The 22,871-nt window shown below is 56.2% G+C and overlaps 2 protein-coding genes across 8 annotated transcripts; one reads left to right on the forward strand and one right to left on the reverse strand.

The window, feature by feature from the left end:
- The first annotated feature begins 281 nt into the window (after positions 1-281).
- PIAS3 (protein inhibitor of activated STAT 3) lies at positions 282-20,405 on the forward strand. 7 transcript variants are annotated; one of them, XM_055696681.1, is made up of 16 exons: positions 409-426; positions 1,722-1,779; positions 1,898-3,088; positions 5,122-5,587; positions 9,325-9,409; positions 10,155-10,205; positions 12,517-12,607; positions 14,089-14,223; positions 14,410-14,515; positions 15,112-15,185; positions 15,697-15,857; positions 16,323-16,459; positions 16,905-17,076; positions 17,468-17,601; positions 18,430-18,467; positions 18,704-19,126. In XM_055696681.1, the coding sequence occupies exons 3-16, from the start codon at positions 3,029-3,031 to the stop codon at positions 18,704-18,706; spliced, it is 1,713 nt and encodes a 570-aa protein (XP_055552656.1). In that variant the 5' UTR covers positions 409-426; positions 1,722-1,779; positions 1,898-3,028; the 3' UTR covers positions 18,707-19,126. The 7 variants fall into 7 exon arrangements, with proteins under 7 accessions (XP_055552657.1, XP_055552655.1, XP_055552654.1 ...); XM_055696676.1 differs by having other exon boundaries at positions 410-426; positions 18,988-20,405; XM_055696680.1 differs by lacking the exon at positions 1,898-3,088 and having other exon boundaries at positions 290-426; positions 18,988-20,405.
- On the reverse strand, positions 20,282-22,720 carry NUDT17 (nudix hydrolase 17). The gene is given in 9 exon segments (XM_055696782.1): positions 20,282-21,093; positions 21,178-21,314; positions 21,389-21,442; positions 21,445-21,489; positions 21,644-21,736; positions 21,819-21,844; positions 21,920-22,103; positions 22,180-22,302; positions 22,584-22,720. Coding segments are annotated over 9 exon segments (1,101 nt in total). The 5' UTR covers positions 22,668-22,720; the 3' UTR covers positions 20,282-20,738.
- Between the last annotated feature and the right edge of the window lie 151 nt (positions 22,721-22,871).

Raw genomic sequence — 22,871 nt, forward strand, 5'->3', positions numbered from 1 at the left:
GCCCCACGGGCCCCCAGGACACCCACCGCCCCCCGCGCAGCCCCGCCCCTCCCGTCCCGGCGGGCGGGGCTCGGGGAGCGGGCGGGGCTCGGGGAGCGGGCGGGGCGCGGGGAGCGGGCGGGGCGCGGGGAGGGGCGGGGCGCGGGGAGGGGTGGGGCTCGGGGAGCGGGCGGGGCGCAGGGAGGGGCGGGGCGCGGGGAGCGGGCGGGGCGCGGGGAGGGGCGGGGCGCGGGGAGCGGGCGGGGCGCGGGGAGCGGGCGGGGCGCAGGGAGGGGCGGGGCGCAGGGAGCGGCGGGCGCGGAGTTGCGCGACGCTCCCTGGCCGGGCCGCGCCCCCAGCCGGCCCCGCGCGCGGGGCGCGCACTTTACCTCGGCCCCTGCGCGGCGGCCGCCATGTCCCAAGATGGCGGAGGCGGCGGAGCTGAAGGTGCGGCGGGGGCTGGGGGCGGCCTGGGGGGAGTGAGCAGCCTGGGGGGAGTGAGCAGCCTGGGGGGAGTGAGCAGCCTGGGGGGAGTGAGCAGCCTGGGGGGAGTGAGCAGCCTGGGGGGAGTGAGCAGCCTGGGGGGAGTGAGCAGCCTGGGGGGAGTGAGCAGCCTGGGGGGAGTGAGCAGCCTGGGGGGAGTGAGCAGCCTGGGGGGAGTGAGCAGCCTGGGGGGAGTGAGCAGCGCGGGGCTGGGGGCTGTGGGCATCGGGGGGCTGGGGCGAGTCGGTGTGGCGCAGTGGGAGCTGAGGGGGCTGTAGGGATGGGGCCAGGTGGTGTGGGGCTGAGGGGGCCTGTGGAGCTGAGGGGGCTGTGGGGAAGGGGCCAGGCGGTGTGGGGTGGGGGGAGCTGAGGGGGCTGTGGGGAAGGGGCCCCAGGCAGTGTGGGGCTGTGGGGAAGGGGCCCCAGGCAGAGTGGGGCTGAGGGGGCTGTGGGGAAGGGGCCCCAGGCAGTGTGGGGCTGAGGGGGCTGTGGGGAAGGGGCCCCAGGCAGTGTGGGGCTGAGGGGGCTGTGGGGAAGGGGCCCCAGGCAGAGTGGGGCTGAGGGGGCTGTGGGGACGGCGAGTGGCACCACTGGGCTGAGGGGATTGTGTGGGGCTGGCGATCAGCAGCCTGTGGCTGAAGGGATGGGGGAGGCTGCAGGGATGTGTGGGGCTGGGGGACTCTGCAGTGGGCCCAAGGTGGGGTGTGGGGCAGGGGACGTTTGGGAGACAGACAGGGAGACCCGCGGGGCGGCGGAGCCAGGGCTTTGGGCTCTGTGGGGCAGCGGTGGCTGAAGGGGGGCGGTGGGGACAGCCGCTGTGGGGTGCGCAGGGGGCTGAGAGGAGCCGTGGGGTCCTGGCTCGGGGGCTGAGCCGTGGGGGGAAGGCGCAGGGACCACCGGGGCGCAGGGGCCGTTGGGGGGTGCCGGGCTCCGGTCCTTGGTGCACGGAGCGGTGGATGAAGCTGTCGCCTGCGGCAGTGAGCCCGGTGGGCTCCTCCGTGAGAGGAGGGAGCCCGGAGACCCTGGGGGGCTTCGGAAGCGCAGAGCTGTGGAGAAGAGAAGTAGAAACCCGAAGGAAGGGGAGAACCAAGAGCCGGCAGGTCCGGAGCCCTGGAGGATGCCGGGGGGCAGGCAGGGGGGCAGCTTGGGGGGCAGGCGGGCGGAGGGAGCAGAGAGCGTGTAACATGGTAGTGCTGCACCAGTGCTCACAGCTGGATGGGGTTTCATCTCCCTCCACTCTCTTTTTCTCGTTTCTTCAGGAGTCAGAGTGTGTCACCACCTTTGCCCACCAGACTGTGGAATATGAAATTGCCCCTGGTAACTAATTCCAAAGCTGAATTTTTTTTCTTTTTTTTTCTTTTTTCTTTTTTTTTTTTTTTTTTTTTTTTTCCTCCTCCCTCTCCTTGTTGGCAATTTAATATTTTTCCCCCCACAGGCTGGAATATAGGTCTTAGCTGGCTGAAGGGGCCTCGGAGTCCTGCCTCCTTCCTTCCCCGTGCTGGGAACAGTAAGGCATTTGGGAACCGGCACCTTTTTGGCAGCCAGCCACAGCAAGGACATAATTCCCTGGAGTAATACTTGCCCATAATCTTTCCAGCAGTGCCCCCATCCAAGTTTTTGATACGGCTTCATGGCGTGGTCTTTCTCCCTCCCCTAAAACTCGAACCCAACTACGACGGGAGCCCTATCAAGTAGCAAAACATTAACGATATTAGTGGAGAAATTGGATCCGGTGATTGGGTGACTTGGGACCATGCAGAAGTCGAGCTCTGGCAGTCCTGCAATTTGGGGATGTAGTTTAGCAAACGGTAAAGCTGAGCACGACCCAGGCCGAAGCGTCTAATCCTTTCTGCTCCGTTTGCTCTGCGGATAAACCCCGGCAGAGGAGTCCTGGGTTCAGACTAGGTGTAGCTTAGCGCGCAGGTCCACGTCTCTGGGGTTTGGCCCCCCCCGGGCGCCAGCCCTTTCGGTGGAGCTTGGTGTGATATGGGGCTTCTCCAGTTTAGTTTTGAATCTCTTGTTCCCTTTCCCTCTTGTTCCCTCTCCCCTAACCCCCTTTCTGGTTTCCTCACCAGGAGTTTGTTTAAGCTTTTTACCATCTGTGTCTCATTCTACAAGCAAGGCGAGCTAGTTGAAAATGAAATGATTTCTCCTTATAAAGCCCATACTTGGCTTAAGACGCTTTCCTTTATTTAAAAGACCAGACGGTGGGTCCCCTGGAAAGAGAAGAGGTTTGTGGACGTGCCTTGTTCAACAGCGGCACGATCGGACTCGAGCTTGCTGCGGATCCAGCCGCTCCCCAGGCCTCAGGTGCCCTCTGAGAGCTCTCGATTGCCTTCTCTTATGGCAACAAAGAGAGTTTTTTCCGCTGCTTTGATACTCTGAGCAGTAATCGGAGAGGCTCCGGGTGTAGATAAGAGTCCACAGCTGCTGCAGCGGTGGTGACACAGCCATCCTATGTCACGGGTGTGAGTGTTTTTTAACGATAAATGTGAATCTCGTGCTGGTGAGCCATGCTACACTAATCTCCTGCCGGTTGAAGGACTCTGGAGGATTTGTAGGCGGAATGGATGTGGGAAGAGGTCGGTTCCTTCGCAGTGATTGTGGCAGAAGGGGAGGGGAGTTGGTAAGAGGAACATTTGATAAATGTGCATCCCTAATGTATCTTTTCTGGGAGGTGTTTAAATCGGGCACTGTCAAAGTTGAGAGACCCCAGGTCAAGCTTTTTCCTCTTAAATGACAGTTTTCCTGCTTCTAAAAAATTCTCCTGGCTCCAAAAAGGGAGGGGGGGAAAAAAGTTATTCATTGTTTTCTTGACTGTATCACCCAGCAAAGGTAACAGCCAAACCCACAGGACCTTACAGGGCTTTTTCTACACAAAACCTTACCCGGACGCTGCGTCTGTTCTGCATCAGGGACCACATGGCACTTTTTGTAACGGCAGAGCTGGCTTTGATAGCTTTACCAAATACTTTCCTTTGGGTTTTTTTTTTTTTTCCTTTTCTCCCCGGAAAGCAGAACATCTGCCACATTGTCCTTTTGGGATGCCGTGTTTTTGGTGCGGGGGTAACACAATCCCAGTGCAGCGAACTAAACCACCTTCAGGCCTCTCAGTGCGTAGACCAGAATCAATTAACTCCTGAGCTTGACCTGTGGATTAGGGAGGTGTGCCTCTTAATTCGGCACATTTAATTCGGGACACTCTTAATTCGGTTTATAAGTGACTCTGAAGAACTTGGGCTGTAAGGTGTAAAGGCGAGCTGTTCCTGTCAGCTGTTTTGGAAGGAAAAACAACTCCGTTGGGTTTCAGAATTGATTTGAAAGCAAAATACGCCTCCTGTTAAACAGATGAAGTTTCAGCTTTTAGTTTGCATTTCTTTTATGGAAGGGATTGCAGGTTTTTGGCATTTTTGAACTGACAGAAGCCAACCTTTCCCTTTCCCCCTGGTGCTTCGCTGCAGCTGGTTGAAGCCCCTCCGTGGAACCGAAATCATGGAATTAAACCCCACAGTGTTGTAACTAACCTGAGAGCAGTTCTACTACTGCTGAATTTTGGGAGCTTAAAGAGAAAAGCCTTTCTAGATGCAGAGTGGTGGTGAAACTCAGGTGTGCCTTTTCTTATTCAAAAGGGAGAGTGCTGGGATTTGCTCCATCCCAGGTTTAACCCTTTTTTACTTGCGTGAAAGAAAAGATTGTGCTAGAATATGTACATATACATACACACGTAAGTACGTGTGCTTCCGTAGCACTCTGTCACCTCATGGGTGTTTCTGCTTGACTAATTCTGAAATCATATTGCCAGCTTGGGAGAAGGATGATTTTGTGAACGAGTGTGAGGTGGAGCCGAGTTTCTAGATCTGCTACTAACTTCCCTGGTGTGACTGTGGAGAGGTCTCCGAGACCCTTTTTATTTTTCCTCCTGTGAAATGGGAATAATTCTGTGGTTTTTTTCCTCTTGGAGCATCTTTCAGCTTAACCCTGTCGGGCTTGTTGGGCTCGTGGTCAGAATCAGCAGGTCGCTGTTGGGGAGGCAGGTTGTTCAATGATGCCAGCCTAGGTATAGACTTGGTGCCTGATGTATATTTTTCCTTAATTGCAGCCTTTCTCGTTAATGACCGATGTGTGTTTTCAGAGTTGATGTCTGCTGCGTCTGCTTAGAGAAACGGGGCATTCCCAAAGTAGATTTTTGAAAGAAAAGGATAAAAGCAACAGCTGCAGACCCCTGCAGTCACGCTGGGGCTCGGCCTCTCTAAGTCAGCCCAAAGGGGGTTTAAAGTCAGAGCTTTAAAGCTGGAGAGGTAGAAAAACTTTAGTTTAAAAGTCCTTGTTGACCCTACAAGGACTTGTCAGTGTTTATCCGAAGGGAAGGTGATGTAACAGCCGTTTGGGTATCAGGAACTGCTCGGACATCCACTGATTCAGGAAGTTGGTTTTTTTTGTTGGTTTTTTTTTTTTTTGCATTTCCGGATGCAAACAAAGTATCTAAAATTAAAACCCAAGCCACATATTTACAAGTTCCTGATGACAAAGGGGACCCTCAAACTTGACAGTGTCTCTTTCAAGGCCTCCCACCATCTTCCTTAGTGAACCCGCGGCTTGTTTTTGGGTTGGGTCTGCTCGCACGGCAGTTGTAATGGTGGTTGTGTTATTTTCTTGCAGCATATGGTTATGAGCTTTAGGGTATCAGAGTTACAAGTTCTCTTGGGCTTTGCTGGAAGGAACAAAAGTGGAAGGAAGCACGAACTTCTCACCAAGGCGTTACAGCTGCTGAAATCTGGCTGCAGCCCGGCTGTCCAGATGAAAATTAAAGAACTGTACCGGCGGCGGTTCCCAAGGAAGATCTTAACCCCTTCGGACTTGTCAATGCTCCACATTCAGGCAGGACAGCTGCCCTCGGCCACCGCGCTGACGCAGGGCACGGTGTGTCACCTGCCCTATGACCACAGCTCCACTGCTGCCGCCGTGCCGGCGGCTCTGCTGCCTCCCGTGCCCGTCCTGGGGCCCAAGCATGAGACGGACGTTCAGCATTTATCACCACCCATCCATCCCGTCCATCCTGATGTCAAGATGAAGAGGCTGCCCTTCTACGACGTTTATGATGAGTTGATAAAACCCACCACGTTAGGTACGTTTGAAAATGCTCATCCTCTAGTTCTTTGGAGGCTCCTTTTGTTTGCTGGGGTGGAGGAACTGGAGCTAGAGGCCGTGCAGCAGAACAGGGGTGGCGTGAGGAGCGGTGGGGCGAGCCTGCTGGGCTGCTTTCCGTCGGTGCGGGCTCAGAAGGACGGTATCCAGATGAACGTGGGATTTCATAGAGTCGTAGAATGGTTTGGGTGGGGAAGGACCCTAAAGACCACCCAGCGCCCCCCATGCCCTGGGCTGGGACACCTCCTGCTACAGCGGGTGCTCAGAGCCCTGTCCCGCTTGAACTGGAGTGTCCCCAGGGACGGGGCACCCACCGGGACGGGGCACCCACCGCCTCTCCGGGCAGCCCCTGCCGGGGTCCCACCACCCTCGGCGCAGCAAATTCCTTCTTCACCCCCAGCCTGAATCTCCCCTTTTCAGTTCGAACCTCCCCTTCGTCCTGTCGCTGCAGACGCTGCTGAAAAGTCCGTCCCCATCCTTCTGAGAAGCGCTGGAAGACCGGGATAAGGTCCCCCCGGAGCCCCCTCCTCTCCAGGCTGAGCCCCCAGCCTGGCCGCGCAGCAGAGGGGCTCCAGCCCTTGGGTCGTTTGAATGGATAATTCCCAGCTCCCAACTGGCCAGGAATGGAAGCTTTTACTTGCTTGTCGGTCTCGTACCACATCTGTGTGCATGAAAAAGGCTGTTTCTTTCCCAGCTGACACCTTTTCTGTTAAGTTTATATCGGTTTTGGATTATTTACTGCTCTGACCTGAGAGTTTTCTTTACCTTCTGAACTGTGAAGCTTCCTCTGCCCTGTTAGCATTGGGTCCTGATCCCGAGAGAGTAAAAACTTGGTTCAGCTGGCGTGGGCTCAAATCGGCGAATGCCAGTAGAATTAATTATGAAAAGTGGTTTATTATTTTTGCAAAGAATCAGTGTTACAACCTCCAGCAAAATCCTCTGCCGCCTTTCAGTCTTCATTCTGCCTTAATTATTAACAAAACCTGTGGTCTTAAAATCTTCCAATATATAAAATTAAGGAGCTGGTTTATGCTTGAAGGCTGCAAACGTGACAAGCGGTCAGCTCTTGTGTTGATGAGAAAACTTGACATGGGGCAGGAGGTAAACGAGGATCTTATTTAAGAACAGAAACAGGGTGTTTCTCGACGCGATGCGGAGGCCGAGCCCGCCGGTGCTTCCCCATTTGTAAAAGGGGGAAAAGAAAATGCTGGGTTTTGGCTAATTCCAGGGAATTTGTGTGTTCGTTGAAATTAACATGCTGGTGGGGAGAGGTACAGTTAGCCCGGTAATTGCTGGTGGGTTTGGAAGGGCTGCGGCACTTGGGGTGACGGGAGCCCGCGAAGAAGGGAGGGTTATTCTGGTTTTTAGAAGAAGTTGTATTTTTACTTCAGCTTGAGCCTTTCTGGCCTCTTCAGGCTAGATCCACCCATCTTAGGCCTTTTAAATGGTTTTCGCTTGGATTCGGGGTTGTTTTTCTTTCAAATAAACATAGTAATGTTTGCTAAGGAGGAGATAAGTTGTGTCTGTACTGCAACCAAAACCCCTGCGCTTTTTGGGGGGTTTGGTTTTGTTGCTGTTTTGCTAAAAATTGCCTTTTCTTAGGTTTGGCTTTGCCCAGTCTCTCTGACAACCTGTGGTTAAGCGTCTTCCCTGAAATGGGATACTCGCCTTGCAAAAGAAATGAATTTTTAATTTTGTTGGTTTTTTTTTCCTCTCCCTTGATAAAACTCTGGTACTTGTGTGCTGTTGCTTGAACTTGGAAGAGTGGTTTTTTTTTTTTTACGCAATTCCTCGGGGATTACAGGCTTTTGCTTCTATTTTTGGCTTCTGGTGGTTTGCATCTTTCTCCTCCCTTGAGCTGCGGAAATGTCCCCTTCCCATTCTTTTGTTTTAGTTGGTTGGGGCAGTTTTGTTCTGAGCATCCAGATATGAAGGTCGTGATAGCAGAAAGATGCCAGCAATAAGCAATGTGTGGGAAAGAAGAATGAAGGCAGGGCTGGAGAGGGTGATGATGGGTGAGGACAGTGACACGGGGGGTTAAAGATGACGCCTCCTGGTCCCTCCATGCTCTGCTGCAAGCGAGGAAGATCCAGGCTTTGGCTTTCCCGCTCCCCATCCCGTACCAAGCTCTAGCTGTGTTATCTCAGAGACATCTGTGGGTGTTTCTGGGCTGGACGAAGGCTGCTGACAAAGCAGTAACACTGGTCATAAACTGGTTGTAAGATGGGAGTTGGTTGTTGGTTGTAACTGGAGGCAGCAGAGGAGAAACTGCAGGTAGGAGTTAGCGCTGCTTTGGCACCCAACAGCTTTAACCCGGCTCGGTTCGCAGCAGAATCGGGATCTGATTTTGTCATCGCGGAGTGAAAGGCTCAGAAAGTCCCAAGATGGTCAAAATTCCTCTGAATTTTTCTGCTCGGGTCTGCCAGCCTGTTGCTGCTGCCGGGGAAGATCTGGCAGGTCATCTGCCAGGAAACTCAGGGCCTTGCATTCCTGGCATTCCTCAGCTGCAGGAGGCTGGAGAAGCAAAACCCCTCACCCCGCTGAGGAATCCGTGCTTGAATTTGCTTTTTGGAGGCCAGCAGAAGGGTGCCCCTCTCCAGAGGCAGGTGGCGCAGAGGGTGAAGCAAACCTCTGCGGGTCTGTAGTCGCCTCGGATGGTCAAGCTCGTTACCAAACTCCCTGAAATAAATAAAGGGCCAAAATGTGGGATTTACACCAACTCATGCCACTGTGGTAACATCCTTGGCTTCGTTTTCTCTTGACCCAGGGATGCTCCACGTCCCAGAGAGCACCGGTGGGAGCTGCCGCTGCTCAGGACCTCTCCTGACGGGTGTAAAAATGAGTGCAAAGAGGCCAAATCGGCATTTTGCAGATTAATGTTGGCTTGCAACATCGGTGGCCTTCATTCTGGGCTACCAGTGCTTTGCAATATATTAATAAAATAGCTCACGGTGGTTGTTGTGAGGGAGGCAGAGACCTGCCAGTTTTACCGAGGGGGAAGCTCAGGCGTGAAAGAAGAAGTAACTTGGTTAAGGTCAGGGTGAGAGGGGGGGAAATCCTGGCTCCTTTTTACATGTATCTTGCAGCAAATGTTTTCACCGAGCTCGCCACTAACCCTAGCGTGAAATCCTTGCTTCTCCCGTGGTGTGGGTTTTTGATGTGTGTTTATTCTTAATCCAGGGCACGGCTGGTTTTCTCTGAATTCACCGTGACTCTGTCCGTGTGCCCGAGGAGAATCTGGCAATGCCTGATGATTGTTCATCAACTATTTATTCCATAACCACAGTAATTATTATAATTTCTAGGGCGGTGGATGACCTCTGGCGTTCCCGTAGCTCCACGTTTGTTCTCGCTCTCCCCGGCCTGCCTGCTCTTGCTGGACTCGGGAGGCTGCTGCAGACTCCGGGGAGCGAGAGGGTGGGTTTCCCGAGGGCCTCACGGTTTGCTGTCTCTGCGAGCCACCTTACATCCCAGCCCTCCATTCTCCTTGTAAATAAAACGACGGAAACGGAACGTCACCTGGAAAGACAGACCTGAAGCTCGGTTACGTGCTCAGGGGCTTGGAGGGCCCCTGCGTGGGAATGGCAGTTAATTTTGATGACTAATTGCTTTCTGCTTTCTGTGGATGCTGTCCTTTTCTTTATTAGGAGCCTTGGTGCCTTCGAGGGTAAGAATGACTTGGTAATGATTTAATTTGTCTTAAATTATCTTCTTCAGCCTCAACGAACAGTCAGCGGTTTGAAGAAGCTCACTTCACCTTTGCTCTAACCCCCCAGCAAGTTCAGCAGATCCTCACCTCCCGGTAAGCGGAACGGTGGCTTTCGGGGTCCTGTGCAGGCGCGTGTGGCTGCTTCCCGGCTGTGGCTGCGTGTTCTTCCCTGGCGGAGCGGGAAGGGGAGTCAGGAGGGAAAACAGGCAGGGTTTGGGTGAGTGAGCCCGGCAGGCGAGGAGCTCAGGGCAGTAAGAGTAGGAGGAAGGACTGAATTTGAAACAATTTTGTGGTTCTCCGCTCCAGCGTGGTACGTTAGGATAAAATGCCAAGTTGAGTGTAAAAAGGGGAGTTCCTTGATGTCAGCGATGCTGTGCTGCTCACAGCCATTGAGGACCTGCCTAAAAGCCTGCGGAGCGGAATTCTTGTACGAAAGAAAGAAAAGAGAGCAACTGGGACAAAACCTGCTAGTCCATCCCAAAATGTAGGCCTGCCCTCCACTTGTGCCTGCAAACACAATCGTTTGTTTGCCTTGGTGAGCCTGTCGCTGGCATTCTATTCTTAGAACTCAGCAGCAGGACGAAGCTTTGAGGTTGATTTTCTCCCTTTTCCCACTGCACTCTCTTCTGTTTGATGGGCTTTTGCTTTACGTCCTTGTGGGGGAGTGTTGCCCGCGAGTCCAGACAGGTGTGACCTGTTCTTCCAATTCAGCTGCACTAGTTTTGTTCGTAACACAACTACCATGTATCGATACCCATACCGCTTAATAAAGTGTTAGGCTGTTGTAGTTCCCTCTTAAGCGCTGCTGACGGTGTTAAGACCCTCTTTTCTGTTGCAGAGATATCTTACCGGGCGCCAAATGTGATTACACTATACAGGTGCAATTAAGGTAATGTCTTTTTGATGAATGCATTAAGTCCTGTTCCCTGAGCTAGTGCGTTGGTATTAATTTGTCCTCGATTTTGATGACTCATGCTTTGAGCACTTGATTTGCTTTGAAATTGCATGTCGATTTGCTCGGAGGAAGATTTTAAACGTTCGGTGCTGCGCTCGGAGCGCGAGTTTCTGTAGGGGAGCGCGCCTCTGATGCTGTGCAGCAGCGAGGGTCCTTCTGAACTCGGCGAGGCTGAGCTCTCTCTCTGGGTGATGCTTTGTTGGCACAGGCGATGTGGCCTCACAAATGGTTGGGTTTTTTTTTCCATTTGAAGTGTGCAAAACTGAAAAAGATTAGATTTTGCTACACCTACAGAGAGCTCGCTGCTTTCTCATCTCGGTTTTAATTATTTGCCTTTTTGCAGATGCGTTGCAAAAGGCGGAGTAAGACGCAAAAACTACGTGACCTTAAAATTTGAGCGTTTTTTAATGCTTGTGAAAATGCAAGACATGTTGGAGAGTGTGAGTAGAAAAATATTTGAAAGTGCTTCGTGAATTCCCCTCCGCTGCTCGCGGTCAGTGCTGGGGTGGTTATTTAAGTGCCTACCCACACTGTCCTGCCGTGCTGAATAGGAACCGAGGAGGCTCTTGCCCAGCGTTCAGCCCTGGGCAGCGTTACAGAACGTTAAATTTTATTATCAGGGGTTTGAACAAGAGAGCAAAGAGACAAGAGGATCACTGCTGTACTCTCAGGAAAAAAAGGGATGAGGTGTTTAGGGCTTTGGTACCTGGAAGCCTGAAGAGAAGTGGTTGTTTGAAACGGAAGACTTTTGATTTAATTCAAAAAAGAGCCTCTCTGTTTTCAGGAGGGCATTCTGTATGAATTATGATTCCGTGACGGTGTCTGTCTGATTTGGGGCTTTACAGTGGCAGTTTTCCTGCTGTGTCCATCTGTTCCGCTGTCGCGCGCGGAGCTGGCGGAGCGAGGCGTACGGGCAGCCTGTTCCCTGGGATGCACCAGGAGGCGGATGCTGGGAACGTCTCCGCTGTAGCACAGGAGCACCGCCGGTGTGTTTGAGGGACCAGTTTCAGCGTATCTGCTCCTTGCTGTCTGTGGGGGAGGAAACAGAGGTTACCAAAGAGCCCGTCGGTGTTTTCCAGGAAGCTTTCAGGAGTCTCCTGGGGTGTCCAGGGGCCATCCCTTCTCTTGGAGAAGCGAATCCTCGTTCAGTGAACTTCAGCGCAGGAGTTAAAGGATGATGGTGACACCATCTCTTCTCTCCTGCTGATGTGCTTCAGCAGACATGGTGTACTCATGTTCCCAAGCAAGAAAAAGATTAACTCTCAATTTTATTCTTTGTTTTATTTGGCAAGCAGAGCCAGGTTAAAGAACAATAAGATCGGATCTATTTATTTTTTGAGAACATTGGTGGTGTGGCTCTGCAGCGGCGTGACGTGCCAGGGCTTGATCTCATCGCTCCAAAAAGCCGGCCAAGGTCCCGGCTGACTCACGGCTGCGTGGCAGGGCTGCAGTTTCGGCGTGGGGAGCCGTCCCTGGCGGGGCACCCTCCTTTGAGAGCAAACAGAGCGCACGGCCGCCTGCTCAAAGGGATTGGGGTCTGATCCGGAGCCTGGTCTGGGTTGCTGGCGCTGACATCTTTACGATGGGGAAGGCAACAGTGGGATATCAAGTGGTGGCAGATGAGCCTTGAGAGAGGCCCAGGCAGTAACCAGGCCTGCTGCGAGATGCGCTTTGGGTCAAATGCAACTTTTTACTTCCTCGGGTGCTTTTCTTGGGTAACTTGATGTAGTTCCTTCCACCTCGGAGGGCTGCAGAATCTGCACCCAAAGCTGGGTTAAGCCATCCGCCGCGACGCTGCTGCTGTGGGAATTGTATCGGGGTGGCCGGAGCGGGTCCTGAACGGCACCCGGGTTAGCTGCCCGCAGCGCTCGAACCCGCAGCTCGGTTTGTGGCACTCTGGGAATGAGGTTAAGGCTGGAGAAAGACACTTTGCCTTTGGAACCGCGGTTCTGGATAGCTTAGGTTGTCACCCGGGCTGAAGGAAACGAGCCTCGCCCCGCGCACTTCGCAGCACGCACGTTAGCCGTCGTTTGAAACCGCTGGCGTTTTTCTGTCTTGGTTCTCGTCTCGCTTTTGCCGCAGGGAGGGTTTGAAACGCCTGTAGGGCTCTTCATCTGCTTCTGTGTTTTCCAGCCATTGATCTGTTCTGCTTGGAAAATGTTTTTCCCTTTTTCAAGGGAAGTTTGGCTGCCGGTTCTTGCGAGTGTCACCACTCACTTGCCAGTTTCTCCCTCCTGCTTCTTAGGTTTTGCTTGTGTGAAACCAGCTGTCCCCAAGAAGATTACTTCCCTCCTAATTTATTTGTCAAGGTCAATGGAAAACTCTGTCCCCTGCCTGTGAGTAAATCTTATTTCTTCTTAATATGTTGTAGACTGAAGTCCGGCCTTTTGCACAGCTGCAGCTCCCAGTGAGTGCAGTGGGAATGTATTTTTCCGGAGATTAAAGACTGAAGAATGGTGTGGTTAGTGCAAAACTGATTTCGTGTGACAGGGCTGTGGATTGGTGATGAAAGCTGCTTTTTGCTTCAAGGAGCGTGGCCCTGAAGTAAGAATATGCAAGCTTTGGGCCCGATTTATTTATCGTTTTGTAACGAGCAGATTCAGTCTCATTTTTCATGAGAAACTTATCAATAAAAATCTGAGATTAACGGAATAATGGCACTGCCTTTACTTTATGGCATTGCAGGAGAGACCTGGATGCTCCAGTCAAAGCTGGGGTCCTTTGGGCTGGGTTATGCGTAAAAATAGAATCAGAAGTGGTGCTCGCCTCAGTTTACAGCCCAAAAAGGGCTGCGATTCCGTGTCGCACCTAGGAAAGGTACCCGAGGTTTGGCAGTCGGGCCGGTTCCCTGTCAGCTGTCCCACGCTGGCTTTGCTCCGCTCTCGCTGGCACCGCTGGCAATCAAACCTGCAGAACAGCTAACCCTCTGCCTGAATCGCTCCCTTAATATTTTTAGCCATTATTCAGTTTGTGCCTCAGATATTCTGTCTGGTTTATGGCCCAGATGATTAGTAACCTGCTTTAATAAATAAATAAATAAATAATTTAAAAAAGAGGCCGTTTCTGGCCCTGTGGGGTGGCAAGAGGGAAGCGCATGTGAGATGCAAGATGGCTGCAGGGTTCCCCCCAGCTTCTGCTCGCGGATAAGGTTTCTTGCCTTCAGTTGGATGAGTCATCCGCAGCTGAGAAGCTGTTCGCAGCACAGCAGCTCAACGGGAAACGCTTTTTGGGGTTTACTTCTGCTTAAACTGCGGCGGGGTGGCTGCTGAATCAGTCTCAAGCTGCCCGCTCTGACAGAGCGATGAAAAAGGGGGGGTGTAAATCTCCCTGAATTACAGGGAAAGCGCTCTTGGGCTGAGTAACGGGATGGGTTTCTAATCAAGTTGGAATGTGGATATAATGAAGCAAAAAATGAGATGAACATGAGCTTTGTCACGGGAGGTAATTTTTTAGCTTCCCAGGCTCGCTGAACTGGGTGGGATTTGGTTTTTAATTCAATGCCATTTGTGCATGCAACACATCCCGGACTGACAGCTCTCTGTGCAGAGAGGTTCAGCTAAACGACGGGATGGATCCCAGAGCGTGCTCGTCAGCGTAAGGATATTAGGGGGACCCTTTAGTCTTAACTTCTTGACGCTGAGGAGCAGCAGCGTGCCGCTTTGAGATTCGTAGAGAAATTCTCATGTGAGCTCTGAGGTGTGACGGGAAATGTCTGCAGAAGGTAACCGTGAAGAAATGGGGCTTGTAGATTTTTGCACGTGGCCTTATGCCTCAGAGAGAATTTCTTTTATGCCAGGTAATCTTTCTTTCTGTGCAGGGTTATCTCCCGCCCACAAAGAACGGCGCAGAGCCGAAACGACCCAGCCGCCCCGTCAACATCACTCCGTTGGCGCGGCTTTCAGCCACCGTCCCGAACACGATCGTCGTGAACTGGTCCTCGGAGTTTGGCAGGGTGAGGGAGGTGGAAGTTGTTTCCCCGTTTGCTGCTGTTCCTTCGCCACCGGGTCGTTGGCAGCCTCGGGTCTGCAGGGCAGAACTGAGGGCGCTTTTGCTGTAGCGCCGAGCTGTGCGGAGGGGGAGAGCCCTCCTTGCCGCTGGGATTTGCTGGGTCTGAGCAGTGCCAACTTCTTTTCAACAGAACTACTCCCTGTCGGTGTACCTGGTGAAGCAGCTGACGTCGGTAACACTGCTACAGAAACTGAGAGCCAAGGGCATCCGAAATCCGGACCATTCCCGAGCCCTGAGTAAGTGTCCCGTAGCTCTGAGCTGGTCCTGTGCCGCGTCTGGGGAGACGGAGCAGGTCTGAATTAGTGCGCGTGGGCAGCGCGGGTCCTCCTGTGCACCCCTCTCACCCTGGCCCGTTGGTGAGCACCTGACGGGATGGGAAGGACCCCGGATGACGGATTGTTTCCCAGCGATGCCGTCTGACAAGGCTCTGAATCAAACTGTTCTCCAGGTCGCTGCCCGTACCCCGTTGTGATATTACCGGAGCATTTGTTCCGTGAGCAGCAGTGGGAGCGACGCTGCTGCCGCTTCGGTTGCACGCTGTTTCCCCGTGACCACCCGTTGCCCCCGTGCTGTCGTTTTACAGACAGGCTGTAAAGTCTTTAAATCAGGGGTGTCTCTTGGTGCTGCACGTATGGTGCGGCCAAGGCGACTTGCTGGAGCTGTTAACCTCGTAAATAGTGATAATGTCTGCTGCCGTAAGCGTTACCTGCCTGTAATTGGGATAATAAGTGTCGTGGTGCAAGCTATAAATCATGTCTGTGCGTATTTCTGCGTGTAAAAGGAGGAGGGTGTTGACAGGAGACCTTTTTTTTTTCTCCTCCTCTTCTTTCAGTCAAAGAAAAACTAACAGCTGATCCCGACAGCGAGATAGCTACAACGAGCTTACGCGTTTCCCTGATGTGTCCAGTAGGTTCCTATATTTTCATTCATTTTTCTGGGACAGGCCTCTGCTTCCTGCTTTCCCTTCCCGTTGCGGTTGAGCGCTTTGGAGCGAGACGAGAGCTAATGCTGCTGCAGCCCTGCTTGTGTTGAGAAATCAGCTTTGGGTTCTAAATAAAAGCAGAGCCGCTCGCTTTGGTGCGTTACAAAAATCGCCGCGGTGGTTGGCCCAAACTGCCTAGCCAAAAAATGTCTTCTGTTGACCCGCTCCTTGTGTTTCACCATGGCTGTTAGCATGCGTTCGAGGTGGAAGCGAGCTTAAAAACACAACCAAAAGGCAAAAATGCCCTCAGGAAAGCTTGTTTTCTTTTTGCGTGGTAATTCTTTGTTGCTGTTTCCTTTTGCCTCTTGTTGAACGTGCTAGAGAGCTGGGCAGGGGAGAGAAGGGAATGCACGGGGCTAACACCGCTGGCTTTACCTGGCACCACAAGAGGCGGCTTGTACAAACCCAACTTCGTTTCTTCTCCCTTGCCCCCAGCTGGGGAAGATGAGGCTGATTGTGCCCTGCCGAGCCATCACGTGCACCCACCTCCAGTGCTTCGACGCAGCGCTCTACCTTCAAATGAATGAGAAGAAACCCACGTGGACTTGTCCCGTGTGTGACAAGAAAGCCCCGTACGACAGCCTGATAATCGACGGGTGAGCTGAACAGGCTTCTTACGCGGCCTTTTAGCCTGGATAATACTTCCCTTATCCTCTGATGCTAGCAGATACAGGCAAGTTACAGCCCTGAATAACTTAAAAATCTGATTGTTCGTTCCCTGAACTGCTTTGATGCCAATCTGGAGAGATTTCTCCCAAAGAACAAGAAGCCTCTGTCAAAATCTTGGCTTCCTTGCTGGCAGCCTCTGCAGAGGCAGTAGTGAGGGAACCTGCCCACCAGGGTTTGAACAGAGCCCCCCTGTGTATGCCAAACAGCCCGTCATCGAACTGAACTCGCAGGTGATGCTGGCACAGGTTTTAGAACAGCAATTCCTCGTAGCCCTGGTACCCATCTCCTCAGGACCGTCAGTCCCGTGTCGCGTGTGCCGGCCCACGTGCGTGTATTTGTACGGGAGTCCCTGCAGGGGTTTGCTCTCCCCAGCTTCTGCTCTCTTCCGACAGGTTGTTCATGGAGATCCTGAACTCCTGCACCGACTGCGATGAGATCCAGTTCATGGAGGACGGCTCCTGGTGTCCCATGAAGCCCAAGAAGGAGAACCAGGAGGTGTGCCAGACGGCTGCGTTCAGTGGGATCGAGGGTATGGGAGCTTTGGTCACCCACTTGGGGTTTTTTTGGTGGGTTTTGGGGTTTTTTTTCCAAAGCAACATATACACTTACAATTTTTACATTGACAACACAACACTGGGAGCGTTTCGGATCCCGTCTGGGAGCTGGTATTTGGGATCACGCTGCAATACTGGGAGCGTGATGGGCACTTAGCACGGTCCTGTGGAGTAAGTGCTAGGAAAAACAAGAAAAAAGTGCAGGTCCCTCTTGAAACTGCAGCAACAATTCCAGGTGGGCTGGGAGACCCGGCTGCGAGCGTGGGGATGATGCTTCTGCTCTGGGATGGGGTGTGGATTTGCCACGAGCCGTTTGGAAGTCCTGAGTGTCTCACGGGGTTGTAGCGCTTGTAGAGGCGGCGGTGTTTTGCTTGCCTCCGCTTCAGCAGCTGAAGCCGGTTGCTGGCTTTTTCTCTGCAGCCGCCTCCCTCTACACCGTCAGCTCCGAGGGCAGGAGCTCGTCAGAGGGCAAAAAACCGGTGGAGGTTATTGATCTCACCCTGGACAGCTCGTCGGATGAGGAGGAGCCGCCTGCCAAGAAGCCGTGCCCGCTCCCCAGCGTGGCTCTGCCGCCCGCGGCCAGGCCCAAGGGGTAAGGCAGCAGGGACCGGACCCCCTGCTCCACTGGGCTTCGGCTTGCTTGCTTCCTTCCCGTCGGCTTGCTTCCTTCCCGTCGGCTTGCTTCCTTCCCGTCGGCTTGCTTCCTTCCCGTCGCGAACGCCGGAGCCGTCGCAGTAACTGGATCCGAGCTCTGGGACGGGAAGCGCTGCTGCTGCTTGGCTGGTCACCTCACCTCGCTGCCCTGGCACGGGGGAGGACGGGGGGAGCTTGTCTTTGCCGTACGTGTGGTAGCATTGGGGGGGGGGGGGTTTCCTTTTTTTATTTTTCCTGACCCCCTGTTTTTTCTGATCAGTGATGGAATTTTCCCCTCGGGCGCTGTTCTGCTTTTGTCGCATGCTCATGGCGTCTCTGTTCTGTTCCAGGGTGTTAAGTGTCGACCACCCGCCAGCTTCCGTCCTTCGGAGTCCTCCCACGGCAGCTCTCGGCAGCGAGTATCTCTCCAGCCTCCCCATTCCCGACTACCATCCTTCCTACCAGGTGCCCTCAGAGCTTCAAGGTAAGAGCAAAGCCCCAGGCAGCAGTTACCAGTACACCCAGCTGTACCAGTTTACCAGACTAAGGAGCTGGCCGTAACGCCCGGCACCCTGGTCCCCTCTTCAGCCGAGCTTTGGAGGCCTTTGGGTTGCTCATGCGCTGCTCTGTCCTGCCCTGGCAGCTCCTGCAGACCAGAGCCCGTATTCCCGAGCGACAAGAGTTCGCTGGCCTGACACAAGAGGGAAGGAAACTTCTAGAGTCCCTCGTTCCTGGGGCAGGGCCCCCAAGAGACTGCCCGAGGGGCCTGCAGTGAGATAGTCACTGGCAGAACAGCTTGAAATCTGGTTTTTCGGAGCCTGGGGATAGGAAGGAGCCAGGTTTTGGCTGTTGGTGGGTCCCAGGGCCACCAAGGTCTCGCGCTGTGGCTTCCTTTTGGGGGACCTGGCCGTGCCCGGCGACGCGGGTGGCGCGGAGGGAAGCAGGCTCAGGTCAAGGCTCTGGTCAAGACCCTTTTTGCAGCGTGGTTCGGTGTCGCCAGCCCCCCGGCGCTGTGCTGGTGCAGCCCTCTGCGGGGCTGCTGAGCTCCGCTGGAACCGGGCTGCGGTGCCAGGCGCTGCGACAGCTCCGGAGAAGTGACGTTTCATTCGCCCTGGGCGGTTCCATCGCTGAGGCCACGCGCTGGGTCGCGGAGGGGTCGTAGGAACGGAGCTGGGGCTGACCGTGTCGTGATATCTAGTACTTGGGTCAGTGTGGTAGCACCGTTGGGCTCCCCTTCCTGCCAGAAGTTTATTTACCATCAAGAGATTTGTTTTTCCCCTTTTTATTTTTCCTCTTTTTATTTTTTTTTTAGGTCTGGATTTGTTTTCCTTCCTCCAAAGTGAAAATCAGGTAAGCTTAGGGCTTGGCGTGCGTTTGTTTGTTTGTTTTTGCTTTTGTTTTCTCCTTGCCATATCTGCAGACCGGCAAACACATCCCTCTTCACTCCTCCAACCTTCCTCCTTCCTCCTCCATCCTCTTCCTCTGTGAGAACGGTGTAGGAGGCAGGGAGGGTGCCAGCTCTGCGGTTCCGCGGGCAGCACCCGACACGGCGGGGAGACACGTTGCGCCCCTCTCTTCTTCCACAGTAGCCGCTCCCCTGAGCCTGCCGTGCTGGGCCACGGCTCCCGCTTCTCTCTCGCTGCTGGGCTTTGCTCCCCGCTGCCGCCGCCCTCCCCTCTCGAGCCCACCTTGTGCTGACGGTTCAGATCTTGGGAATCTGGTACATGTCGTGGGGAGCTGCAGGAGCGATCCCGGCGCGACCTGTCCTCCCCGTGGGCGCGTGCCCCGTCCGAAGGGCTGCCTGGGACGCCGCGGCCGGAGGTTTTTGTGGATACCGCGAGCCGATGCTGTTTGTTCCTTTGCTCGGCAGCACTACAGCCCTTCCGTGATCACCTCCCTGGATGAGCAGGATGCGCTCGGCCATTTCTTCCAGTACAGAGGCACGTCTGGCCACTTCATAAACATGAGCCCCCTGGCCCCCGTGATGGCAGGCTCCCACGGCGCGGTCAGCCCGGCCGGCGGCCGCATCAGCAGCATCGTCTCCACCAGCGCGCTGCGGGAGAGCCACGGGCACAACGGGACGATAAGTAGCAGCGCGGCGCTCCCGGGCTGCAGGCCAGACATCATTTCCCTGGACTGAGGCCACGCCGGTGGCTGTTCCTCCCTCTGCCAGGGCGGGAGCCCAGGGCGCTTTTCCAGCCTTCGGGAATGGTTCCCTGTCCGGGGCTGGAAGGATCCGACCAGGAACCCTTCGGGTGACCCCCCCCCCCCCCCCCGCCGCTGTCACCAGTGCCCCCAGGCCTTGTGCCGGCGGTTTCCAGTCCTTCTGCGGTAGGAAGGATGCGTCCCACGGCCGTAGCTGTGCGCACAGCACGCTCCCGAGCTCCGTGGGATGTCGGCTGGCGAGCGCCCGTCTCCGAGGGTCAGCCAAACCCCCTGACTTTTAAAGAAGTATTTTTAAACTATTTGTTAGGGTTCTGCTCCAGCGGTCAAAGAGCTGAGGAGGAGAATTCTGCCGCAGGAGCAACTCCCGCTTCCCCAGGGCAGCCCGTCCTCCACTTGCACCCCCCCGCCCCCCCTGGGGACCCTGAGCGAGGCTGGCGCTGCCTCCCGAGCCCCGACTGGAAATTATTCCTCATTTTTAATGGGAGGCGGCGGCAGGGGGATGAGCAGGGATGAGCAACCCGGGAGGGAGGCGTGGCGGGTGCCCTGACCACGCTGCTGCCTCCCTCCCACCCATCTTTTTAGTGCTGTCACAGTTGTAATTACAGTGTATTTAAAGGAAAAAAAAAAAACCAACCCCAAACTAATTTTTCCCCCTTTTAAATATTCCCAGCCAGACCTGTACAGAGAACAAATAGATGATCTATATTTTCAGTTGCAGCTTTTGTACATACAAAACTCCAAAGAGCTCCCCGTTCCTGTACCTACGCGAGGACTAAATGAAGGTTGCGTCCAGAGGTGACGACGCATCATCCGCTGCACAAATTATTTATGTATTTAAATGTATATCTTAGTTTGTAACCTCTACAGCGATATACCCACTGCTTGGGCTTGCTCCCGTGGCCGACCTCGTCTCTCAATTCTGGTGGTGCAGCGCGAGGTATCACATGTAGCATTTTTTTTTTAGCACTTTTTTTTTTTTTTTTTTAAATAACTGCTCCTTCCCTGGAATTCAATGCGGTGCCCGGGCCGGGGGAGCAGCGCACAGCATCCTGCTTGGACGATTTATTTCTTGTATCGTACGCGGCGGTGAGTATTTCAATGCAATAAAAGTGTTAAATCCTTGAGCTGGGTTAAATCGCCGCCCGGACCACTGGTGCGAGGAGCTGGGGGGGACGAGGGGGCGCGCGGGGACCTCAGCCTGGTGCCCCCCCCCCCGGCTCCGCCCCCCCTGAGGGGGATCTTGGAGTTTCGGAACATCGGCATTTCTGAAATCCCCCACGGGAAGGGGGGTTCCCAACACCACCCGCTCAGGTCAGCCCCCTCCCCTAACTCTGCTCTGCTCTCCCTGGAGCCCAGCCCCCTCTTGGAGCAGCAGGATGCGGGCCACCGTGGGACCCCGCTCCCCCAGCAAGCACGGTGGCTCCGCTCTGGGTACTGCCAGGCTGTCACCCCCTTTTACGGACCCGGCACCGCGCGAGCTTGGCTGGGGCACGTGCCCTGCTCAGCGCCCATCCTGCCCCCCTCCTCACCCTCCCCGGGGCTGGCAGCGGGGGCCGTGCCCACCCATCCCGCTCCCCCCACCTCGCTTCCCCACCCCCCTCCCACACGGACTCCAGTCCCCGTGGGCAGTGACTTTATTCCCTGCGTGGCGCTGCCCTCGGGCCCGGGGGGCTCCAGCCAGCGCTGAAGAGCGAACTTGGTGCCGGTGCTGACGCGCTCCACGTCCTCCCCGTGGGCTGGGGCCACGCGCAGGAGCGTGGCGGTGGGGAGCTGGGTGCTGCGGGCACTGCCGTCGCGCAGCTCCGTGATGCTGAGGGAAGGAAGGCGGTAGGGACACGGGGTCTGGGGGGGGCTCTGCGCCCCGTTTCTCGCAGCCCCCCGGGTGTGTCCTCACCTGATGGTGGCCGGCAGCGTGTCGGGGACGCTTCCCACGCTGTCTGCTCCGTCCTCGGTGGCTGCGATGGCCTCTAGGACGGGGGGCTCCAGCCAGGCGTAGGCGCTCACCTCACTCTCGCTGGGACGCATCCTGGCCTGGACCCCCGAGGCTCAGGCACGGAGCCCCCCCGGCGGTCCCCAGCCCCCACCCCCGGTTGGGTGCTGCTCACCTCCAGCTGCTCGTGGGGCTCGGCGGAGAGCAGCAGCAGGTAGGTGACGATGTGTGGTGGCGGCGCGGCAGCCCCCGGCTCAGCATGGGCGGGTAGATGGACTGGGGGAACATGGGCAGCGTGCTGGGACCCTGGGGCCGGTCCCGTGGGGAGTGGGGGAACGTGTCAGCCAGGTGCCGCCACCCCCACCCATGGGTGCTGGGTGCTATGGGGGCGGGGGGCCGGTGCTGAGGCCCCAGCCCAGCAGGTTGTTACCTCCCAGAGGCCGAGCATCCTCCAGGAGAAGGTCCCCGCGTCCAGGCGCAGCCCCGTCTCCTCCTCCAGCTCCCGCAGCCCCACGTCCAGCAGCTGCGGCCGAGGAGAAATGGGGGGTGGGGGTAGGTCAGAGTGCACCAGCCCCCCCAACACCCCCTCCTGCCTGTCCCCTCACCTCCTCATCCGGCTCCACGTGCCCACCTGCGAGGAGGGGACAGAGGGTTAGGGGCACCCCAAAGCGATTGCCCCCCCACCCCCCGCTGCGGCTGGACTCACCGGGCGGCACCCAGACGTTGGGGAAGATGCTGAGGGTGCTGGCGCGGCGCGTGAGCAGGATGCGGCCGGTGCTGGCCTGCAGCAGCACCGCCACCCCCGCGGCCACCCCCCGGCCCCGCAGCTCGGCGGGGGGGGTCAGCTCCGGCCGCTGCCCCAGGCACTTGGCGGGGCAGAAGGAGGGTCTCTGCGGGGGAGACGTGTGAGAGGAAGGGGGGGGCACTGGGGGGGGGCACCCAGGGGTGCGCTGGCCCCTCACCCACCTTGAGGAGGGTGGTGGTGGAGCCGGGGAAGGCCACGTCGGAGATGAGGAAGCGGCCGCCATCCAGCCCGCAGGTCACCACAGCCGCGTCCTCGTGTGCGGCGCAGAAGGTGCCGGTGACGCTCTGTGGGGGGGGCGGCGTGGCCTGTGCCATGGCACCGCGATGGCCACCACGATGGCCAGTACCGTGGCACCGCCATGGCCACCGGCGTGGCACAGGAACCCCCTGCGGCAGCAGCCAGGTGTGTGCACAACCCCCACCCCCAGGTGTCTGTGCACTCTTGCACCCCCCTTGCACACTCACACCCCCTGCCGTGCCCCTCCCGCCCGGTGCAGGCTTTGCACGCCCAGCGCGCCCCCCTCACTGCCCCCTCCCCCCCCCCGCCCCCCCTTTGCCCCCGGTACCTGCCCGAAGGCCGCGGGCCGCCCTGCGCCGCGCCCCGCCCCGCCCCGCCGCACGTGCACCAGCACGCGCGCCAGCCCCGCCATGGGCGCTCCGGGGGGGCGTGGCCCCACGGGGCGGGGGGTGTGGCCCCACTGGGGGCGTGGCTTCATCGCGGGGGGGGGGAGCGCGCCCCCTGCCGGCGGCAGCGCGCACAGCGACGCCTACAGGCACCGACCGACCACCCCCCACCCCACCCCACCCCCCCACGTTCCCCGTGCCCGCGGGACGCTCAGGCGGCATCTGCGGCT

Source organism: Falco cherrug, chromosome 19 (genome assembly GCF_023634085.1).
Source record: "Falco cherrug isolate bFalChe1 chromosome 19, bFalChe1.pri, whole genome shotgun sequence".
NCBI lineage: Eukaryota > Metazoa > Chordata > Aves > Falconiformes > Falconidae > Falco > Falco cherrug.